General features: G+C 35.6%; 6 protein-coding genes across 8 annotated transcripts in view; all 6 read right to left on the reverse strand.

The window, feature by feature from the left end:
• Positions 1–19,043, reverse strand: part of LOC129768417 (neuropeptide Y receptor type 2) — a 283,678-nt gene that overhangs the window by 213,254 nt on the left and 51,381 nt on the right. The gene's annotated exons all lie outside the window — the stretch shown is intronic.
• Positions 2,794–3,168, reverse strand: LOC129765887 (ataxin-8-like; the record flags this gene model as incomplete). Its single annotated transcript, XM_055766326.1, has 1 exon — positions 2,794–3,168. A coding segment is annotated over one exon (375 nt), but the record flags the coding sequence as incomplete, so codon positions are not given.
• On the reverse strand, positions 3,181–3,522 carry LOC129768418 (ataxin-8-like; the record flags this gene model as incomplete). Its single annotated transcript, XM_055770071.1, has 1 exon — positions 3,181–3,522. A coding segment is annotated over one exon (342 nt), but the record flags the coding sequence as incomplete, so codon positions are not given.
• On the reverse strand, positions 3,535–3,876 carry LOC129768419 (ataxin-8-like; the record flags this gene model as incomplete). Its single annotated transcript, XM_055770072.1, has 1 exon — positions 3,535–3,876. A coding segment is annotated over one exon (342 nt), but the record flags the coding sequence as incomplete, so codon positions are not given.
• LOC129768420 (ataxin-8-like) lies at positions 3,889–4,230 on the reverse strand (the record flags this gene model as incomplete). The annotated part of the gene is made up of 1 exon (XM_055770073.1): positions 3,889–4,230. A coding segment is annotated over one exon (342 nt), but the record flags the coding sequence as incomplete, so codon positions are not given.
• LOC129768421 (ataxin-8) lies at positions 4,261–4,572 on the reverse strand (the record flags this gene model as incomplete). The annotated part of the gene is made up of 1 exon (XM_055770074.1): positions 4,261–4,572. A coding segment is annotated over one exon (312 nt), but the record flags the coding sequence as incomplete, so codon positions are not given.

Consider the following 19,043-nt stretch of genomic DNA (forward strand, 5'->3'; position numbering starts at 1 on the left):
ATGTAATATACAATGTTTTTATTGTGTACGGATCGTGGAAATGGTAACTAAAGCGTTTAATGAAGCTCAACATATTGTTTGCTCTATGGATGATTGTATTATAATGATCCACGAAGGTTAGTTTCGAATCTAAGATCACACCTAAATCTCTTACTCGTTGACATCTACTGATGGGTTGATTACCCAGTATAACACCATTGTTCAATGGTGTTCTTCTTCTTGTAAAAGTAATCAAAGTGCATTTCCTAACATTGAGTTGTAATAAACTCTTAGTGCACCAATTATAAACTATGTCAACTTCATTATTGAATGTTTGAGAGTCTTCTTCATTCTTTATTTCCATATACAGTTTCATATCATCTGCGTAGATAAGTGCCTTAATACTGTTAAGAAAAACGCAAACGTCATTAACAAATAAAATGAACAAAAGTGGCCCCAAATGTGAGCCTTGAGGAACTCCGGATGTAACAATTATTGGTTTTGAAATTTCCCCATTAAATCTTACCATTTGGGTGCGGTCAGTCAAATATGATTCTAGCCATTTAAATAGCTTGACTTCTATCCCTATTTTTTGAAGTTTAAGAAGGAGTAAGGGTATATCAACACGATCGAAAGCCTTACTGAAGTCAGTGTATAGAGCTTCAACTTGATTACCATTATCCATTGCATTCAAAGTGAATGTGACAAATTCCAGCAAATTTGTTGTTGTTGATCGTCCTTTGAAAAAACCGTGTTGCTTATTCGTAATTCGTGTCTTTAGTTGTTGAAAAAGTTTTTGGTTTATTATGGCTTCAAAGAGTTTTGGAATGCAAGAAATAATTGCTACTCCACGATAATTTCTTACATCGGATCTATTACTGGATTTGAATATTGGTACAAGAAAAGAGTTTTTCCATATTTTTGAGAACCTTTCTGATTCCAATGACGTATTGAAAAGCCATAAAAGTGGATGAGTTAATTCAGATGCCAATTTTTTTATAAAAACCGGTGGAATTCCGTCAGGACCTGGCCCTTTCGAGACATCGAGCTTATTTAATGCGTCAAAAATTTCAATGTAAGTTAGTTTTCTGACTCCAACATCACATGGAAATTCTGGAAGAAATGCAAAGAAGTCACGATCTCGGTCCTCCTCAGCTGTTACAATATAAAGTTCTTGAAAAAATGTTGCAAAGAGGTTGCAAGTTTTTTCTGGGTCATTCCCCACGGTATCGTCAAGGTGCATGCGTGATGGAAAACCATTGCTTTTTAATTTTGTTTTTATGTAATTAAAGAAACTTTTCGGGTTAGATTTTATGTCCGACTCTGTTTTTAAGCTGTAATCTTCAAAAGCGCTTTTAACAGTTGAGTTGAGCTGTTCGCAAATGTTCAGATATTTTTTTGGAGATTAGCGTCAGATTTGTATTTCTTATAAAATGTATGTGCCTTCTGTTTTTTTATTTTTTAGATTCTTTATGCTTTGATTAAACCAAATCGGATATTTTGTGTTCATATTTCTCCTTTTTCGTCTTCTTGGTATCTCCTGCTCTATAATTTCATTGATCATCGAGTAAAAAGTCGTCACTGCTACTTCAATGTTTTCCACACTTCTAAATAAATCCTGCCAGTTGATATAGTTAAGCTTACACCTAATTGATTGGTAATTTGCTTTAGTGTAATCAGAGACTTCCTCAAATTCATAATCAAATGGTTTTTGAGTGTTATCTATAAATATAGAATATTCGATAGCTGTGTGGAAAGCTTCATTTTTCCAAAGTGGAGTTAATGATTCGGTCACACAAAAATCTTCGGTCATATTTGTCAACAAGAAATCCAAGAAGCATTTCTGTCGATTCTGAACATTGTTTATTTGATTCAACCCAAGACCGGCTATTTAACTAAGTTGTTATGAGAAGTGTGGGTCAAAGCAATAAGTGCTTTGACCCACACTTGCTCAAACTCGTCGAATTCTGTTGTTGGAATATGTTCTGAATTTATTAATGAATTAATAGCAATAAGGACGCCGCCTCCCGATTTTTTATGGGATTTGTGAAGATTACGGTCATCTCTGAAGACATTAAAATGATTTCCGAATACTTCCTCGCTTCTAACACTATCATCCCAACTTGTCTCTGTGGCCATAATTATCGAGAAAGAAGAATTCAGAACATTAATTTGGATTTCTTTCATTTTAAGTGGACTTTTCATACGGTTGAAATTTTGACAGTATATCAAAATTTCAACTACATTTAGTTGTTGAGGCGAGGAAGATGGTTCATTATCTACTACTTGGTATGACGAGGCATACAAATTGTTAAAACTTACTACTTCTCCTTGGTGTGAAGCTGACAATTGATTATCTTCTGGGACGTCTGATTTCGTTAATGGAAACATCTCCTGAGAAGATGTCATGTCTTGCCTTACGCCAGGAAGTGGCGAGTTGTCATCCTCCAATGGGTTCGTCAATTCCGGAGAAAACACGAATGCCTGCATGAATATATGTTGCACGGTGCAGCTGTAGAGTCTCCCGAAGTCATGCAGCAGGACGAATGCGCTTGAACGCAATGTGGTACGTTGGGTGCCATGTAGGGGTTGAGAATTTCCCTTCTTTCAAATTGTATTGGTCGATAGTTAGCCGGTAGCCCAGAGAATTGATACTTCGCTGCCGCCAGAAGCTCTCTGTCCGTTGGAAGTTGGATGTTTCTGTGTTGACCGCTAGCCATGTTTCCAAGTATACCTCTGTTATTGATGTTATTCCTGCTATTGATGGGGTTGTTTCGATTGTTGTTTCTGTGGTTGTTGTTGTTATTGTTACGGTTAGTGTGATTGCTCCTGTTGTTGTTGTTGTTGTTGTTGTTGTTGTTGTTGTTGTTGTTGTTGTTGTTGTTGTTGTTGTTGTTGTTGTTGTTGTTGTTGTTGTTGTTGTTGTTGTTGTTGTTGTTGTTGTTGTTGTTGTTGTTGTTGTTGTTGTTGTTGTTGTTGTTGTTGTTGTTGTTGTTGTTGTTGTTGTTGTTGTTGTTGTTGTTGTTGTTGTTGTTGTTGTTGTTGTTGTTGTTGTTGTTGTTGTTGTTGTTGTTGTTGTTGTTGTTGTTGTTGTTGTTGTTGTTGTTGTTGTTGTTGTTGTTGTTGTTGTTGTTGTTGTTGTTGTTGTTGTTGTTGTTGTTGTTGTTGTTGTTGTTGTTGTTGTTGTTGTTGTTGTTGTTGTTGTTGTTGTTGTTGTTGTTGTTGTTGTTGTTGTTGTTGTTGTTGTTGTTGTTGTTGTTGTTGTTGTTGTTGTTGTTGTTGTTGTTGTTGTTGTTGTTGTTGTTGTTGTTGTTGTTGTTGTTGTTGTTGTTGTTGTTGTTGTTGTTGTTGTTGTTGTTGTTGTTGTTGTTGTTGTTGTTGTTGTTGTTGTTGTTGTTGTTGTTGTTGTTGTTGTTGTTGTTGTTGTTGTTGTTGTTGTTGTTGTTGTTGTTGTTGTTGTTGTTGTTGTTGTTGTTGTTGTTGTTGTTGTTGTTGTTGTTGTTGTTGTTGTTGTTGTTGTTGTTGTTGTTGTTGTTGTTGTTGTTGTTGTTGTTGTTGTTGTTGTTGTTGTTGTTGTTGTTGTTGTTGTTGTTGTTGTTGTTGTTGTTGTTGTTGTTGTTGTTGTTGTTGTTGTTGTTGTTGTTGTTGTTGTTGTTGTTGTTGTTGTTGTTGTTGTTGTTGTTGTTGTTGTTGTTGTTGTTGTTGTTGTTGTTGTTGTTGTTGTTGTTGTTGTTGTTGTTGTTGTTGTTGTTGTTGTTGTTGTTGTTGTTGTTGTTGTTGTTGTTGTTGTTGTTGTTGTTGTTGTTGTTGTTGTTGTTGTTGTTGTTGTTGTTGTTGTTGTTGTTGTTGTTGTTGTTGTTGTTGTTGTTGTTGTTGTTGTTGTTGTTGTTGTTGTTGTTGTTGTTGTTGTTGTTGTTGTTGTTGTTGTTGTTGTTGTTGTTGTTGTTGTTGTTGTTGTTGTTGTTGTTGTTGTTGTTGTTGTTGTTGTTGTTGTTGTTGTTGTTGTTGTTGTTGTTGTTGTTGTTGTTGTTGTTGTTGTTGTTGTTGTTGTTGTTGTTGTTGTTGTTGTTGTTGTTGTTGTTGTTGTTGTTGTTGTTGTTGTTGTTGTTGTTGTTGTTGTTGTTGTTGTTGTTGTTGTTGTTGTTGTTGTTGTTGTTGTTGTTGTTGTTGTTGTTGTTGTTGTTGTTGTTGTTGTTGTTGTTGTTGTTGTTGTTGTTGTTGTTGTTGTTGTTGTTGTTGTTGTTGTTGTTGTTGTTGTTGTTGTTGTTGTTGTTGTTGTTGTTGTTGTTGTTGTTGTTGTTGTTGTTGTTGTTGTTGTTGTTGTTGTTGTTGTTGTTGTTGTTGTTGTTGTTGTTGTTGTTGTTGTTGTTGTTGTTGTTGTTGTTGTTGTTGTTGTTGTTGTTGTTGTTGTTGTTGTTGTTGTTGTTGTTGTTGTTGTTGTTGTTGTTGTTGTTGTTGTTGTTGTTGTTGTTGTTGTTGTTGTTGTTGTTGTTGTTGTTGTTGTTGTTGTTGTTGTTGTTGTTGTTGTTGTTGTTGTTGTTGTTGTTGTTGTTGTTGTTGTTGTTGTTGTTGTTGTTGTTGTTGTTGTTGTTGTTGTTGTTGTTGTTGTTGTTGTTGTTGTTGTTGTTGTTGTTGTTGTTGTTGTTGTTGTTGTTGTTGTTGTTGTTGTTGTTGTTGTTGTTGTTGTCGTTGTTGTTGTTGTTGTTGTTGTTGTTGTTGTTGTTGTTGTTGTTGTTGTTGTTGTTGTTGTTGTTGTTGTTGTTGTTGTTGGTGGTGGTGTTGGTGTTATTGTTACGATTGTTGTTACTGTTGTTATTACGGTTGCTATTGTTGTTGTCGTTGTTGTTGTTGTTGTTACGGATGTTGTGATTATTCCTATTATTGTTGTTGCTGTTGTTATTTCTACGATTGTTGAAATTATTCCTATTCCTGCTGCCATTGTTAGGGCTACCATTGTATCTGTTATTATTATTATTGTTGTATCGGCGATTTTGTTTACGCCGTTTTCTGGCTTTATCTGCCTCTTCTTGTTGTTCTATTCTACGGAGTTACCGTGCATCATACTCAGACCAATCTGGCTTCCATCTCCTTGTTGAATCCAAAATTCTCCAGCCTGAGTTCTCTGGAGGGTAAAATGGGGGATTAACTGGAGGAGTAAGTTCCGCCCGCAACTCATCAGCTAGACTGGGACAGGACTCCGGTGGAGGTGGTAGCATATGTTCAACATTGTTTCCTGTTGATATAATTACGGCTGACAATGTTCTTAATTCCTCTAATATTTATATTTCGACTTGACTATCCTGTGGGGTTTGATTAATGTTTGCCGCTATTTCCAGTGACAAATTCCCCAGTTGTTGAATTTCTTCCCGCATTTGGCTGAGATCGCGATTCAATTCCATCGTCGTTGATTTAATATAATCCGCTATATTCTCTTTCGTGTTACTCATTGCGATGTCAATGAGTGACGTAATATGATTTTTTATCGTCACCGCAAAGAGATTGCTGCTTTTATTTGCGGACAATTCATTTTTCAGATCGACGAGCTGACCCTCAAGTCTGTCGACGGTTTCATGTACAACACTTGCATTTTGTTGTTGCAGTGTCAGCCGATGGATCACTTCCGTATTGTATTGTAGTTGCTCGTTGAATTTTTTTTGCTGCTCGGTAAGTTCACTAAAGTCCAACTCGGCGCGTACGTAATTCTGGCACTTGTTACAGCACGGTAAAACATATGACGTAATGTCAACGCTCTTCTTGCGATGTACGCCGATGCAGGCGGCGTGGAATCGTCGCGGGCAGCCAGCACATTTCCACAAATTGACACTGTCGTTGATTCCGGTATCACAGCAAGTTTCGCAACTCATGTTGATTTTTTATTTACGTTTATACGTTACACTGGGTGAAAAACTAGGTCAATATAACTGAATCGTTTGCAAAATAACTGAATTTATTCGCGGGTGCTTCGAGCAATTTGAAAACACGTCCACTCTGATCGAAGGCTAGAATATTTCGAAGGCTAGATACATTTGTATTGGTATAGATTGAAGAAGACATAGTGCGTTTCATCACCTGAAAATCCGTTTCCAGTTTCGAACGAAGATCAATTTCATTAGTGCAAACATCAAATGGACTAACAACGCTTGTCACGATGTAATTGTAGAACATATGGGAATTTATTTTTCCGAATTTTCCCTTTTTCCTTCAGAGTTTTCCGAAAATTTTCAATTGTCATGTTTGTTGGAATATTTTTGGTTGAAATGTGTGTAATATTTTTATGGGATCTTCTCTCCATTCCAGAGGAGGGAGGGTGTCATACCATCACAAAATAATTTATCATACCCAAAAACCCTCACATCCCAAATTGTGCTTGATTAGTTCTCGAGTCATGCAGAAGTTTGTGTTTCATTTGTCTGGCAGCCCCCCTTAGAGAGGGGGGAGGAGTGTATGCCCAATTTGGTTTCGTTTGCTTGATTAGTTCGCTAGTAATGCATAATTTTTTTTTGCAGATACTGAGGTAAGTGATGTGATTATGTTAACGCGAAGTATCGACCACACAACAAAACGAAATTCCAAAATTCTTGTATTTCAACACGCGGCAGAGATCTTTAGGTATCCTGAGACGGAAAACCTGTAAAATTAATAAAACCGTTCAAATATTATATTATTTATCGCACAAACTTTCTATCGAATTCAATCACGAATGCAAAGAGTTAACTGTGAGAAACCTGAAAGGCAACCGAGATAACTTCTGCAAATCCAATAAGATCCAATAAGTTATTCATCGCGCGTATTTTCTATTGAACTTCAATTGCAACGGTGGAGAGTTATTTGTGAGAAATCTGATAAGATAACCGAGGAAACTCTTCTAAAACCAACCGGACCGGCGATGTATTATCGACCATTCACTTTATCAGACCCCAATCGCGAAGGCGGGTAAATATCTTCACGAAACCTGAGAAGGTAAACGAAAGATTTTTTGTAAAATCCATTAGACTGAAAATATACATCGTTATTTATTGTGCGTATGTTTTATAGAATTCCAATTGCAAATATTTTTTTAATATTTTCATTTTTGGAAAACCTGAGAAGGTGACCAAGAGAACTCCTCCAAAACCAACCCTTACCGGCGATATATTTCGTTAATCATCGAGTATACTCTTTACTGAGATCCAATCGCAACGGCGGGAAAGAATTAGAGGATAAGATAAATAAAGAGTTATTTAATTTGAGAATTCAAAATTAAAAATTGTAAGGGGCTATATCTAGGACACGACCACATATTTTCGACGTAGAACTACGCAATGATATTATGCAATCCACTTGTTTAACACTTCGAATATTATTTTAGAATGCATCGAAATTTTTGTAATAGATAATGTTCTTCGTTACAAATAAATTTGATGAACGTCCTTTTACGTTTGATATGATGCCTAGGACTACCAAAATATATTAACGGAAGATTAGTCAAACAATCATTGTATTTTACATTTCCCCCTGAAATTATTGCACATCTCATGTTTACGTAGTTCTCGAACCGCGAAAGTTCATTCACTCTCGGTTTAAAATTACGTCTTAGAGAAACGTATTCCGGTCTTCACAACGACAAGAGAGTACAAAAGTACTCAACACCAAAAATACCCCTGATTTGCATGTATTTGCAAAGCGGATTCCCCCATGCACATTGATTTAGAAGTTTTGAAAATGTTCGAGTTATAAGCATTCGAAATACGGGTAGGGTTAGCACACAACTCAGCAGAACAAATGTATGGGAAAAAGGAAGTTCTTCCAGTTTTCATGTATTTAAACCGTTTAGTGATTAGCGAATTGCAATGTGTAGCATATCAAACAAATCTTAGAGAATTTCCGATTCGATTGGTATGCAAATCATGAGAATTCGTTCACGGTGAAAATAGTTATTTACGTTAACTTTATTTCATAAAAACGTGACCTGTTTTCTGATTCGGCACCCTTCCTGAAAGATGTAGTTCTACGTCAAAAAAAAAATTGAAATATTGAAATTTGTTTTTGGATTTGTTTTGGAGATTCAGTACTACTTTAATTCATATTTAAATGTATTTCTACGCCTTTTCTCGATATAGGTTTTTTTTTCAGAATTGGAACAGTGTTGCGCGGCACAAAAAAAATATTTCTAAAATTTGTTTTTTTAAGAATTTTCAAACCCATTAACGGTTAAATTTATATTTTAATGTGTATATTTTTTTGTTGGTGTATGTGTTTTTTTGATATTGGTGATCTTTTTGCGGAACATTTCGATAACTGCACGGTACGAAAATATCTAACAAATTTTTGATAACAATTTTTTATTTCTATTTTTTTATTTTTCTGAAATCTATTATTGTATTGTATTTGTGTATTCGTAATAACAGCCCCAAACCTTATCACCAATGCTATGGTATCATTGCTATTAAAAATTAGATAATTAGGCGCACTATAAGAGCAATAGCTAAAACGTAGTTTTTTTTTCTTTTTTCACTACATTATCAATAGTTTGGAAAATAAAATATGGAAAAAATACTCATAGTACATCTTGCTAAGATAAAATTACCATCGAAAATTCTTTGACATTTCCAAATTTTGTTTTAATGAAATTACATAATTCTATGAATAGATCAGCTGTTGATATGTTCAGTCATCCTTTTTAATAGTGTCTCATAAGCATCGTGTTCCAAGTTTGAAAAGGAAAATATCTCACGCAACACTGCACAATGGTCCAGGAGATGCATTTAAGTGGAAATTAGCATTTAGAGCTCAACGGTTATTCTCTAGACAAAAACTGTCTTCGACAAAGTTGTTACATATGATAGAGCGCACATTTTCATGTTATCAAAAATAGGGTGACCAAAATTGTCGATGAAATAAAAAATATAACTTTTTTATCTTTACAGATAGAGGTAAACATAGTTCGACAATATTGTAGTCTCAGTTATTTGAGATATCTTTGTAGGACAATTTTTTTTCTATCTCTTGAAAAAAACAATATAGCGTCTTTTTTCTATGTTGCGTTAGGATCACCATGAAAAAAACGGTTTTTATACTCTAACTTTTATATTTCAAATTCTACATACAAACTATCCTCGAATGATTTTTAGAACATACTAATACAAACATTTTGCGATGCAGAACTTTTCTATACCTCAACTTCACACAAAGTTATTGATATTTCTTCCCAAAAAATACGCTCTCTTCAATTGCTTACCATTCTTTCTGGGGCAAACATAAAAAATATTTGATGATGGAATTTTAAAGAACAAATTTCACTCTATATAATATGTGATTTTCGAAGATTTGTTTTTTTTTGTATTTTTCGTATTTTTTGTATGTTTTGAGTTTTTGGGTAAAATCCCATCAATAAATTTGAGCAGGATTAAGATATTGACAAATTCTGCATCGCAAAATATTGGTATTGATAAGCTCGTCGAACGAAGTTCGTCTAAAGTCGTCTAAAGTCGAACGAAGACAATTTTGATGTAGAATTTTAAATATAAAAGTTAGAGTTAAAAACCGTTTTGTTCACGGTTACCCTAATGAAATTTACTTAAAAACAACTTTGTGGCAGATATTTATTCTTTAGACAAAAAATGTCTTCGACAATGTTGTTACATATGATAAAGCGCTCATTTTTATGTTATCAAAAATAGGGTGACCAAAACTGTCGATGAAATAAAAAATCTAACTTTCTTATCTTCATAGATAGAGATAAATATAGTTCGACAATGTTGTAGCCCCAATTATTTAAAATAACTTTGTAGAACAAAGCTTTTTTCTATCTTTTAATATAATCGAATTAGCGCTTTTTTCCTGAGTTGCATTAGGGTGACCATGAAAAAGCGGGTTTTTTTGCTCTAACTTTTATATTTCAAATTCGACATCAAAAGTGTCTTCATACGACTTTCAGAACTTATCAAGACCAACATTTTGCGATGCAGAACTTGTTAATATCTTAATCCTACTCAAAGTTATTGATGGTTTTTTATCCAAAAACTTATGATTTCAATTTTAATTTACTCAAACACGAAAAATAACATAGCTCATAGTTGCTCATAGTAAGAAAACATGAATGTTTGAAGGTATTGATAACAAAAAACAAATTTTGGGCGGGACGAAGTTTGCCGGGTCAGCTAGTCGAATCATAGAAAAACGAATTTTCTCTCGGTAAACGTAATATAATTATGATCTGCACTTATTTACTAAACGGTTTTATCTAGCGTGACCCGTTTGTATGTTTGTGGCTTTGAAACTTTGGTACATTGTAACTTTGTCTGTAGCGCTGTACCACATTAACAGAAATTTAACCCCCTTCCTATTGCCCGAATTATCTGAAATTTAGAACACATCTTTATCTCTGGTGTCATTATAAACCTGCGTATTTCATGATCTTGAAAATCCAAGAAGGCGGCCACTACAACATGGCGGATTATGTACATATTTTCTCAAAATCCCATCAATAAAGGTTTTCCCAAAAAACCATCAATATGGGTATCAAATAAAAGGCCTTGACTAGTAGAACACAGTTTTTTATGAAAAATGTAAATCCAAAAGGCGCCCGCTACAAAATGGCGGATTTCATATTTGCTCAGAACCCCATTCAATATGTATATCAAATGAAAGGGATTAACTAGTAGAACACAGTTATTTATGAAAAATGCAAATCCAAAATGGCCGCCAATACAATTTGATCGAAAACATAAAAAAAAAGTCATCGAATAAAATGCTTTTCAAATGAAGCGAATAAGAATCAAACTACGGACACTAAATCAAATTTCGGACAGATTGAATTCAAATTTCGGACACTTTATTTTGTATTTTTTTCGACGAAAATTACATTACACTCGACTATATTTTATAATCAACTGCGAAACACTTACCAAGCAATCACAGTAGACTGTTAACGATGATGAGAACTGATGAAACACAGGAGAAATTTAAATATTTATGAACGGGTAGAATTTCTACGTGCTCACGCTAAGCAAATGTCAAACACAAACGATAATGAGTAGTGTTGTCAGATTTTTGCCGATTATGTTATAATTCAAATGTAGTTCTCATATGAAATAATAGAGAAACCAAGGTATTACTCTAAAGAAGCAATGGTGATTTTAATTTTATATTTATAAATGATATTAATTTTATATTTATAAATATGATTCAGAACGGTTCTCGACTAGTAGAACATAGCAGATCATGAAAAATCCAAATCCTTTTTAAATGGATGCATTCAGCTTGACCTGTTTGTATGTATGTTTGAATGTTTTTAGGGTTGTCCCACATTATTAGAAAATTTATCCCGTTCCTGTTGATTGATTAATCTTAAATTTAGAAAACACCTTTAATTTTACTATCATTATGAAATTACGTATTTCATGATCTTAAATTTCATGATCTTGAAATTCAATTTGACCGTAGCTAAAATTGGCTGAATGGCTTGACTTGGAGAACACAAAACATAATAAACAACATAAATTCAAAAAGGTCGCCGCCACTAAATGGTCGACTATGTATTTTTTGCAATCCCCTCAATATCGGTATCAAATGAAATGATTTGACTAATAGAATACAGTACATCATGAAAGTATTCCGAAGAAAATTAGAAATAAAAGGTAGATTTCCATTATCCACAGTTAGTTGTTTCATCATATACCCCACGATTTTTTTTTAATCTCATCATTGTCCTATATTAATGAAGGAACGGATGTGATAACTACTAACTGCTACTTGCCTAATTATTTTCTAGCTTTTAGTACAATAAACCTTTTAACTTAAAAAGTTTTTTACTTATTTTATTTTCTAGTTTTTAGTAAATTATCTGTATCATTAGTACACTTCTCTACAATAAAACCATTCAACTTTTTTCTTTAAATTTTTATTTCTTACCTAACTTTCTTCGGAATATTTTTAAGATGTACTATATTCTATAAGTCAAATAATTTCAATGGTACCAATATTGAGGGTATTGCAAAAAATACATAGTCGATCGTTTTATGGCGGCGACCTTTTCGAATTTATGTTGTTCATAATGTAGTGTATTCTCCAAGTCAAGCCATTCAGCCATTTTTTAGCGGCGGCCAAATTGAATTTTCCAAGATCATGGAATACGCAGTTTTATAATGACAGTAGAATTAAAGGTATGTTCCAAATTTCAGATCAATCAGTGATCAGGAACGGGGTCAAACAATTAATGCGGGACAACCCTACAAACACTCAAACATACATACAAACAGGGCAAGCTGAATGAAACCATTAAAAAGTGATTGTTTATTTGGGAACTGCGGCTATCTTGGATTTCGATTTTTCCTGACCTACTATGTTCTTCCAATCGAACACTTTCATTTGATACCCATATTGATGAGGCTTTGAAAAAAAAGGCGCCATTTTGTGGTGGCGGCCATTGTGAATTTTCATTTTTCATAAATAACTGTTCTACTAGTCAATCCATTTCATTTGATTCCCATATTGATGGGGTTGTGAAAAAAAAATATATGGCGCCATTTTGAGATGGCGGCCATTTTGGGTTTGAATATTTCATAAATAACTGTGTTCTACTAGTCGATCCCTTTCATTTGATTCCCATATTGATGGGGTTGTGAAAAAAAAATTTATGGCGCCATTTTGTTATGGCGGCCATTTTGGGTTTGAATATTTCATAAATAACTGCCCTTAGAAAAATCCTCGGTCGAAAACTACTAAATACATTTGGTAATGCAAAATTAGTAGAATGTACAAATTTTTTGTACATATTGTCAACAAACCCGCATCCCTACCAGAGATTAGTATATTTTACTCGATAACATTAGTAAGCTTGGATATTGTCATATATGAAAACTTGTGAGAAAAGCACGTATTAACCATTTTCATTGTTCCCATAAGGCAATACGGAGGTATAATAAGGATATAATTCTGATACGTGCATTTTCGGCGAGAAAATGTAGCCGATATTGGGCTTCCGAATCATGGTTCTGCTTGACATATGTGTTTATTAGTACGGTCGAAAATGACTATAGATTGGTAGTATTTACCAAAAAATTCGTTATATTTACTAATTATTTCTCTCAGTGTGTGTTCTACTAGTCAATCCCTTTCATTTGATTTCCATATTGATGGGGTTCTGAGAAAATATGTAATCCGACATTTTGTAGCGGCCGCCATCTTGGATTTGTATTTTTCGTAAATAAATGTGTTCTACTAGTCAAGCCCTTTCATTTGATACCCATATTGATTATTAAATATGGAATTATTATACAAATTATTCAAAATTTCCGATCTAAAAATAAGAAAGATCAAAACTAAAATACTCCGGATAATCGAGTCCGGAGTATTTTATATAATTATATTTTATTATATTTATATAATAAAAATCTAATAATGTTTTCAAAAATTGTAGTTAATTTTAATGTTATTACTATTGTTATTAAAAACACTGAATAAACAAATTCACGTTACAATTTTTATTTTAACATATTGAATAGTTGTCTATTAAACAATTTGACCTCTAAATTCTTCCGACGAACTTCTGGTTTTTACTAGATCCTGTCTCTATCACATTATTATCAGTTTTAGTTATATCTTTCAACTAGAATTCGATATTTTGCAGGTATGAACTACCGTCGATGGGGGTCAAAATGGGTTAAAAAAAAGGGTAGTTTTCGAACTTTTTGTTGAATAACTATCGTAAATTAGAGTAAAACACAATTCTGATTACGTAGATATGTTCTCTAATGATGAGCTTACGAGCGTTCGGGGAGTTGTTGAATTATTATAAAAATGATAAAATAAAAGTTGACCCAATCTCACCCCTTAGAGGGTGACAATGGGTCAAAGTAGTGAATATTACTTTCTATTAAGAATTATGTTTAAAAATAAGTTTCTCAATAATTTCAAGATAATTTAACAACATGTAAGTGTCTTTAATGATTATTTGGCTTACGAAAATAGTGTCAATCCACCTAGAAGTGCGATGGAAATGTTTATATATGAAGATTTTTTTTATAAATCTGCCATCGACAATGTCTACTGGCGTGATGCTGGTTCCTGGAAAGATATCAAACTTCTTTAGTTACCTTCTTCTCACTCACGAGGGGAGGTTCCCATGACCTAGTGGTTAGCGTGGGGCTCGCCAAGATTGGGGCTTCGGGTTCGATACTCGTTCGGGTCATGTGTAGTGAGAAGCCAATAAGCAATGAGAGCAAATGGCCATTGTCAGTCTCCAAGAAAAGCTACAAAAAACCGGAAACCTCGAATTGACGCCGCTGAAGGCTCGGGACGTAAAACAACAGTATCACGATGGTCCTCCTACGAGATTGTGCGCTTGGTCTTGCAAGCCACATCACAAAAACACCAAGCAATGAAAGATACACAAGACATTGTGAATCAGGCCATGTTGTAAAAACGTTGAGCAAAAATAAATAAATAGTCATTTCCGTGTGCCGCTTTCATTAACTATCTCTCGTTTCTAGTTAAGGAATTCCTCAAAACTCAAAACAAAAATTCAAACAAAACTCAAAACTTTTTGACGTAGGACTACGTCTTTCATTTCTATACCGGGGTGTAAAATCAAAGTTTCGAAAACGAAAGCGTTACGCCGGAGACCGAGATTTTGAGTGTTAATAGCTCCTAAACAACTGAACGAATAAACACTTCATTCGAAAGATAAAATGTCTACGCGTTCTATACTTGTTACTTTCTGATCCAAAAACTTGTTTCAATAGTCGTAAAATTGCTTTCAAAACAGGCTATTGAAATCACCAATCGGTATATAAGCGAGCGCCGCTCGGAAATCCACTCAGTTCTAATTGAACAGCGATTGGAGCATGTTGTCGCTGTTGTGGTGAAGCTCTTCATTTATCATGAAAGCGCGGATGAACGGTGTCACCAAGAGTCTGTTTGTGCACCTTAGGGCAGAAGGGAATCCATCAGGAGGAGAGTGATGCTACAAACGGTTCCCCGGGAAGATCTCGAAGCAGCCGCTACACACACACACATACACGCACGGAATTCTTTCCGTTTGGATCGAGAAAGATCCGGAAAATAATCTGCCAGTTCCTCTAGGAATTTAAAAATACATTCATGTGAAAGAGTTTATTTGAATGTTTTCTATCCATGTAACACTGTGACCAAATATGTTTCAATCAAGTGCTATTAACAGATGGTTATCGAGTTAGCATTAACCACTGGTGGGCTTCCAGTATCGAGGAAAATGTGAAAATATCTAATCGTTACTGAAAATAATCTGCCAGTTCCTCTGGGAATTTAAAATTACATTCATATGAAAGAGTTTATTTTAATGTTTTCTATCCATGTAACACTGTGACCAAATACATTAGGTGCAAAGTCTCTTTAAAAAAAAATTTAAAAAAATATAAAAAAATACATTAGGTTTTGTGATTTTTCAATCAATCGCAATCAACAGGATAGCTTCTGAAGATTATTCTTCCCCATCAGTAGGATATTTCCGTATCCAATATTGGATGCATAAAACCTTGTGCCTCCAACGTAACGCAATCGTTTTCGAAGTTCTCCAAATATTCATTCATTCAGAATGAATTCAGATTCAACTTCATACAAATGATCTCTAAATCAACGATAGTCCTACGTAACCATAGATATAACCCACTTCCTGTTTTTTGCTGACGAACTTAGAACATGTGAGATGCTCTTTAAAGGTTGTGTCACATCAAATTGCATCACGGAAAAAACGCTCTTTACCCCGTCCATAAGGTTCTGTACAACGTCAGGTTGTAGTTTTTTTTTAACAGAAATCCATTTTCTCTTGAAGTCCGCCTCCGATTTGACAACTTTTGGGTTCTTCCGTAGGGCCTGCTTCATAATCGCCCAATATTTCTCTATTGGGCGAAGCTCCGGCGCGTTGGGCGGGTTCATTTCCTTTGGCACGAAGGTGACCCCGTTGGCTTCGTACCACTTCAACACGTCCTTTGAATAGTGGCACGAAGCGAGATCCGGCCAGAAGATGGTCGGGCCCTCGTGCTGCTTCAATAGTGGTAGTAAGCGCTTCTGTAGACACTCCTCAAGGTAAACCTGCCCGTTTTCCGTGCCGGTCATCACGAAGGGGGCGCTCCGCTTTCCGCAAGAGCAGATCGCTTGCCACACCATGTACTTTTTGGCAAACTTGGATAGTTTCTGCTTGCGAATCTCCTCCGGAACGCTGAATTTGTCCTCTGCGGAGAAGAACAACAGGCCCGGCAGCTGACGAAAGTCCGCTTTGACGTAGGTTTCGTCGTCCATTACCAGGCAATGCGGCTTCGTCAGCATTTCGGTGTACAACTTCCGGGCTCGCGTCTTCCCCACCATGTTTTGCCTTTCGTCGCGGTTAGGAGCCTTCTGAACCTTGTATGTACGCAGGCCCTCCCGCTGCTTGGTCCGCTGGACGAATGAACTTGACAAATTCAGCTTATTGGCGACATCCCGGACCGAACTTCTCGGATCACGTCTAAACTGCTTAACTACGCGCTTGTGATCTTTTTCACTGACGGAACATCCATTTTTGCCGTTCTTCACCTTCCAACCTTCCAACCCACGTCTAGGGGTGGTGTAATAAGTGTTGGACTTGGAGAATTGCTACTAATTGTGAGTGCATTGGTGTGTTTTTGCATGTACATTGCAACTTAGTTGCATATGTTCAATTTTATGCTTCACTCATTCCAAACCCCACTCAGCGAAAATAATAAATTATTTCGAAAAGTTTGAAATTCCAATGAAGAAACTTGTTTTGAATTCAAAAAAATCAAAAGAATTGCTTTTGTACTTCAATTCGACCAATTCACATAGGGTTTGCACCGCAAACTTCTCAACCAGCTTATTATATGCTGTGTATTTCTGGTTTGATAAATTTGATTAATTTAAGATCCTTTGAAGGTTCAACCCTCTTCGAAAATTATATTTCCCACTGGATTATCAAAACTCGAGAGAAACACATCTTGTATCCCTATTGAATTAACCTTCAATTAATGGTGGATCCGTGTTGGATCGTAGATTAACTTCCAACTAGTTCAATTCCCCCCTCCTTTTCAACTGGTAAAAATTTAACTTTCCGATTAATAACTCAAAAACAACTTGACGGCTTTAACTGTCTCGGACACATTTGAATAAGCTGATGCACGTATTTCACTCCATGTGGTTCGAATTTTATTAACTTTTTACCAGTTTCTTCCGATTCGTGGAAAATTGAGGGAAGAAAAAAAATGAGGTTCGGTCAGACAAAACTTTGGCGCATTGTTTCAATCAAACTTCGCCCGAAAGTTTTCGTAGCAAATTAGTCGGCTTCGGTTTCCGTTGCTCTGCAAGCTGTGCTTGGAACGAAAATCAAGAGGGACCTCACAAAGTTCAGAGTGCGTGGAGGATAGATCTAATTAGAGAGAAACTCCAACGCCTGTCGTATCGTCTTCCAGTTTCAATTTTTCGATTTCCTCGTTTTTCTGTTGAAATTGAAGAATTTTACGGCAGATAGACCTAATCGAAAAGATCGGCTCAAACTTGTTTCGCTATTGCTTACATTGAATCGAAAAAGGAAAGACGATGTGTTCAGGAATGGTTCTTTTGGATATTTCTCTCATTATAATCGGACCGTATGTGAGTAGCCAATTATCAATGATTACCTCTAATTTTCCCAGAGCTTTCCGGTGCATGCTCAACCGAGTATAATAAATCAGTGGAACCTTGCACTCAATTTCTCGCTACGAATCATTTCGTTTTTTATGTGCCACTGTGACAGTTCAGCTTCTGGCAAACGTTGAACCCCTCCCGCCGCCAGTGGAAGCAGGAACCTTTTTGTGATGTGTGCTCAATTGTCATGACGATACGTGACGTTGCTGCAAGATTTTCCACCAGATTTCGCCTGGGGAGCAAGGAAAAAAGAGATGTGAAGAATCGAAGCTTCGTGTGTGTGTGTCTGTCTGTGGGTGGGTGTATGAATACGTCCTTTCAAAAGTTGTTTTATGGAAAATAAGAAAAGGTGCTCGTTGTAAAAGTATGGCACTGCTGCAGCTGCTACAGGGGATCCCATTTGCAGAGATTTTATCGCATGATCCCAAGTGAATTGGGTTTCCCCACCCCTCCTGTATTGCATGAAGGTGGCGGCTACATAAATTGAAGCGACTTGTAGCAGTGTACGATATCGGTTTCCTATTATGTAGAGATATGTATCTTAGAAGTATATTATTGAAGATATATCTCCGGTAGGAAGCACTCGTACGTTTTGTTTCAACTTGGAAAACAAAAATATACCGAAGATGGCGATGTAAAGTGTGTTTTATTTCGTTAATAAGACATGAGAGTGCTCAGCTTTACTGTCTTTCTATAGCAGACAGACACGAAGCTTTTTGCAGCAACATCGAACATTCACAGATGTGACGTAAAATCCTAAGATCACAAAGAATGGAACAGCCATAGGACGAATCTGTATTCTAATGTCTACTGTATTCTACTAGTCACGCCCTTTCATTTGATACCCATATTGATGGAGTTTTGAAAAAAAAATTAGCGCCATCTTGTAGTGGCGGTCATTTTTGATTTCCTTTTTTCATGAATAACTGTCTACTAGTCAATCCTTTTCATTTGATACCCATATTGATGCGGTTTAGAGAAAATATGTAATCCGCCATTTTATAGCGGCCGCCATCTTGGATTTACATTTTCAATCAATAATTGTATTCTACTAGTCAGTTTCAATTTTTTTTTCTTTATTATAGTGACTTTCAACACATTTCGGCTGGTTCGTCACTTTTACTTCCATTTTTGGAAGAATGTCGGGAGTGAGGATTGAACTCGTGATCTCTGCGTGAGAGGTATGGATGTTACCACTACACCAGATCGCCTCCACTGCCTTTCAATTGAAACCCATATTGATGGGGTTTGAGAAAATATGTAATCCACCATTTTATAGCGGCTGCCATCTTTGATTTATATTTTTCATCAATAATTGTATTCTGCTAATGAAGACCTTTCATTTGATACCCATATTAATGGGGTTTGAGAAAATATGTAATCTACCATTTTGTAGTGGCTGCCATCTTTGATTTACATTTTTCATCAAT

The sequence above is a fragment of the Toxorhynchites rutilus genome, chromosome 2, assembly GCF_029784135.1.
Source record: "Toxorhynchites rutilus septentrionalis strain SRP chromosome 2, ASM2978413v1, whole genome shotgun sequence".
NCBI lineage: Eukaryota > Metazoa > Arthropoda > Insecta > Diptera > Culicidae > Toxorhynchites > Toxorhynchites rutilus.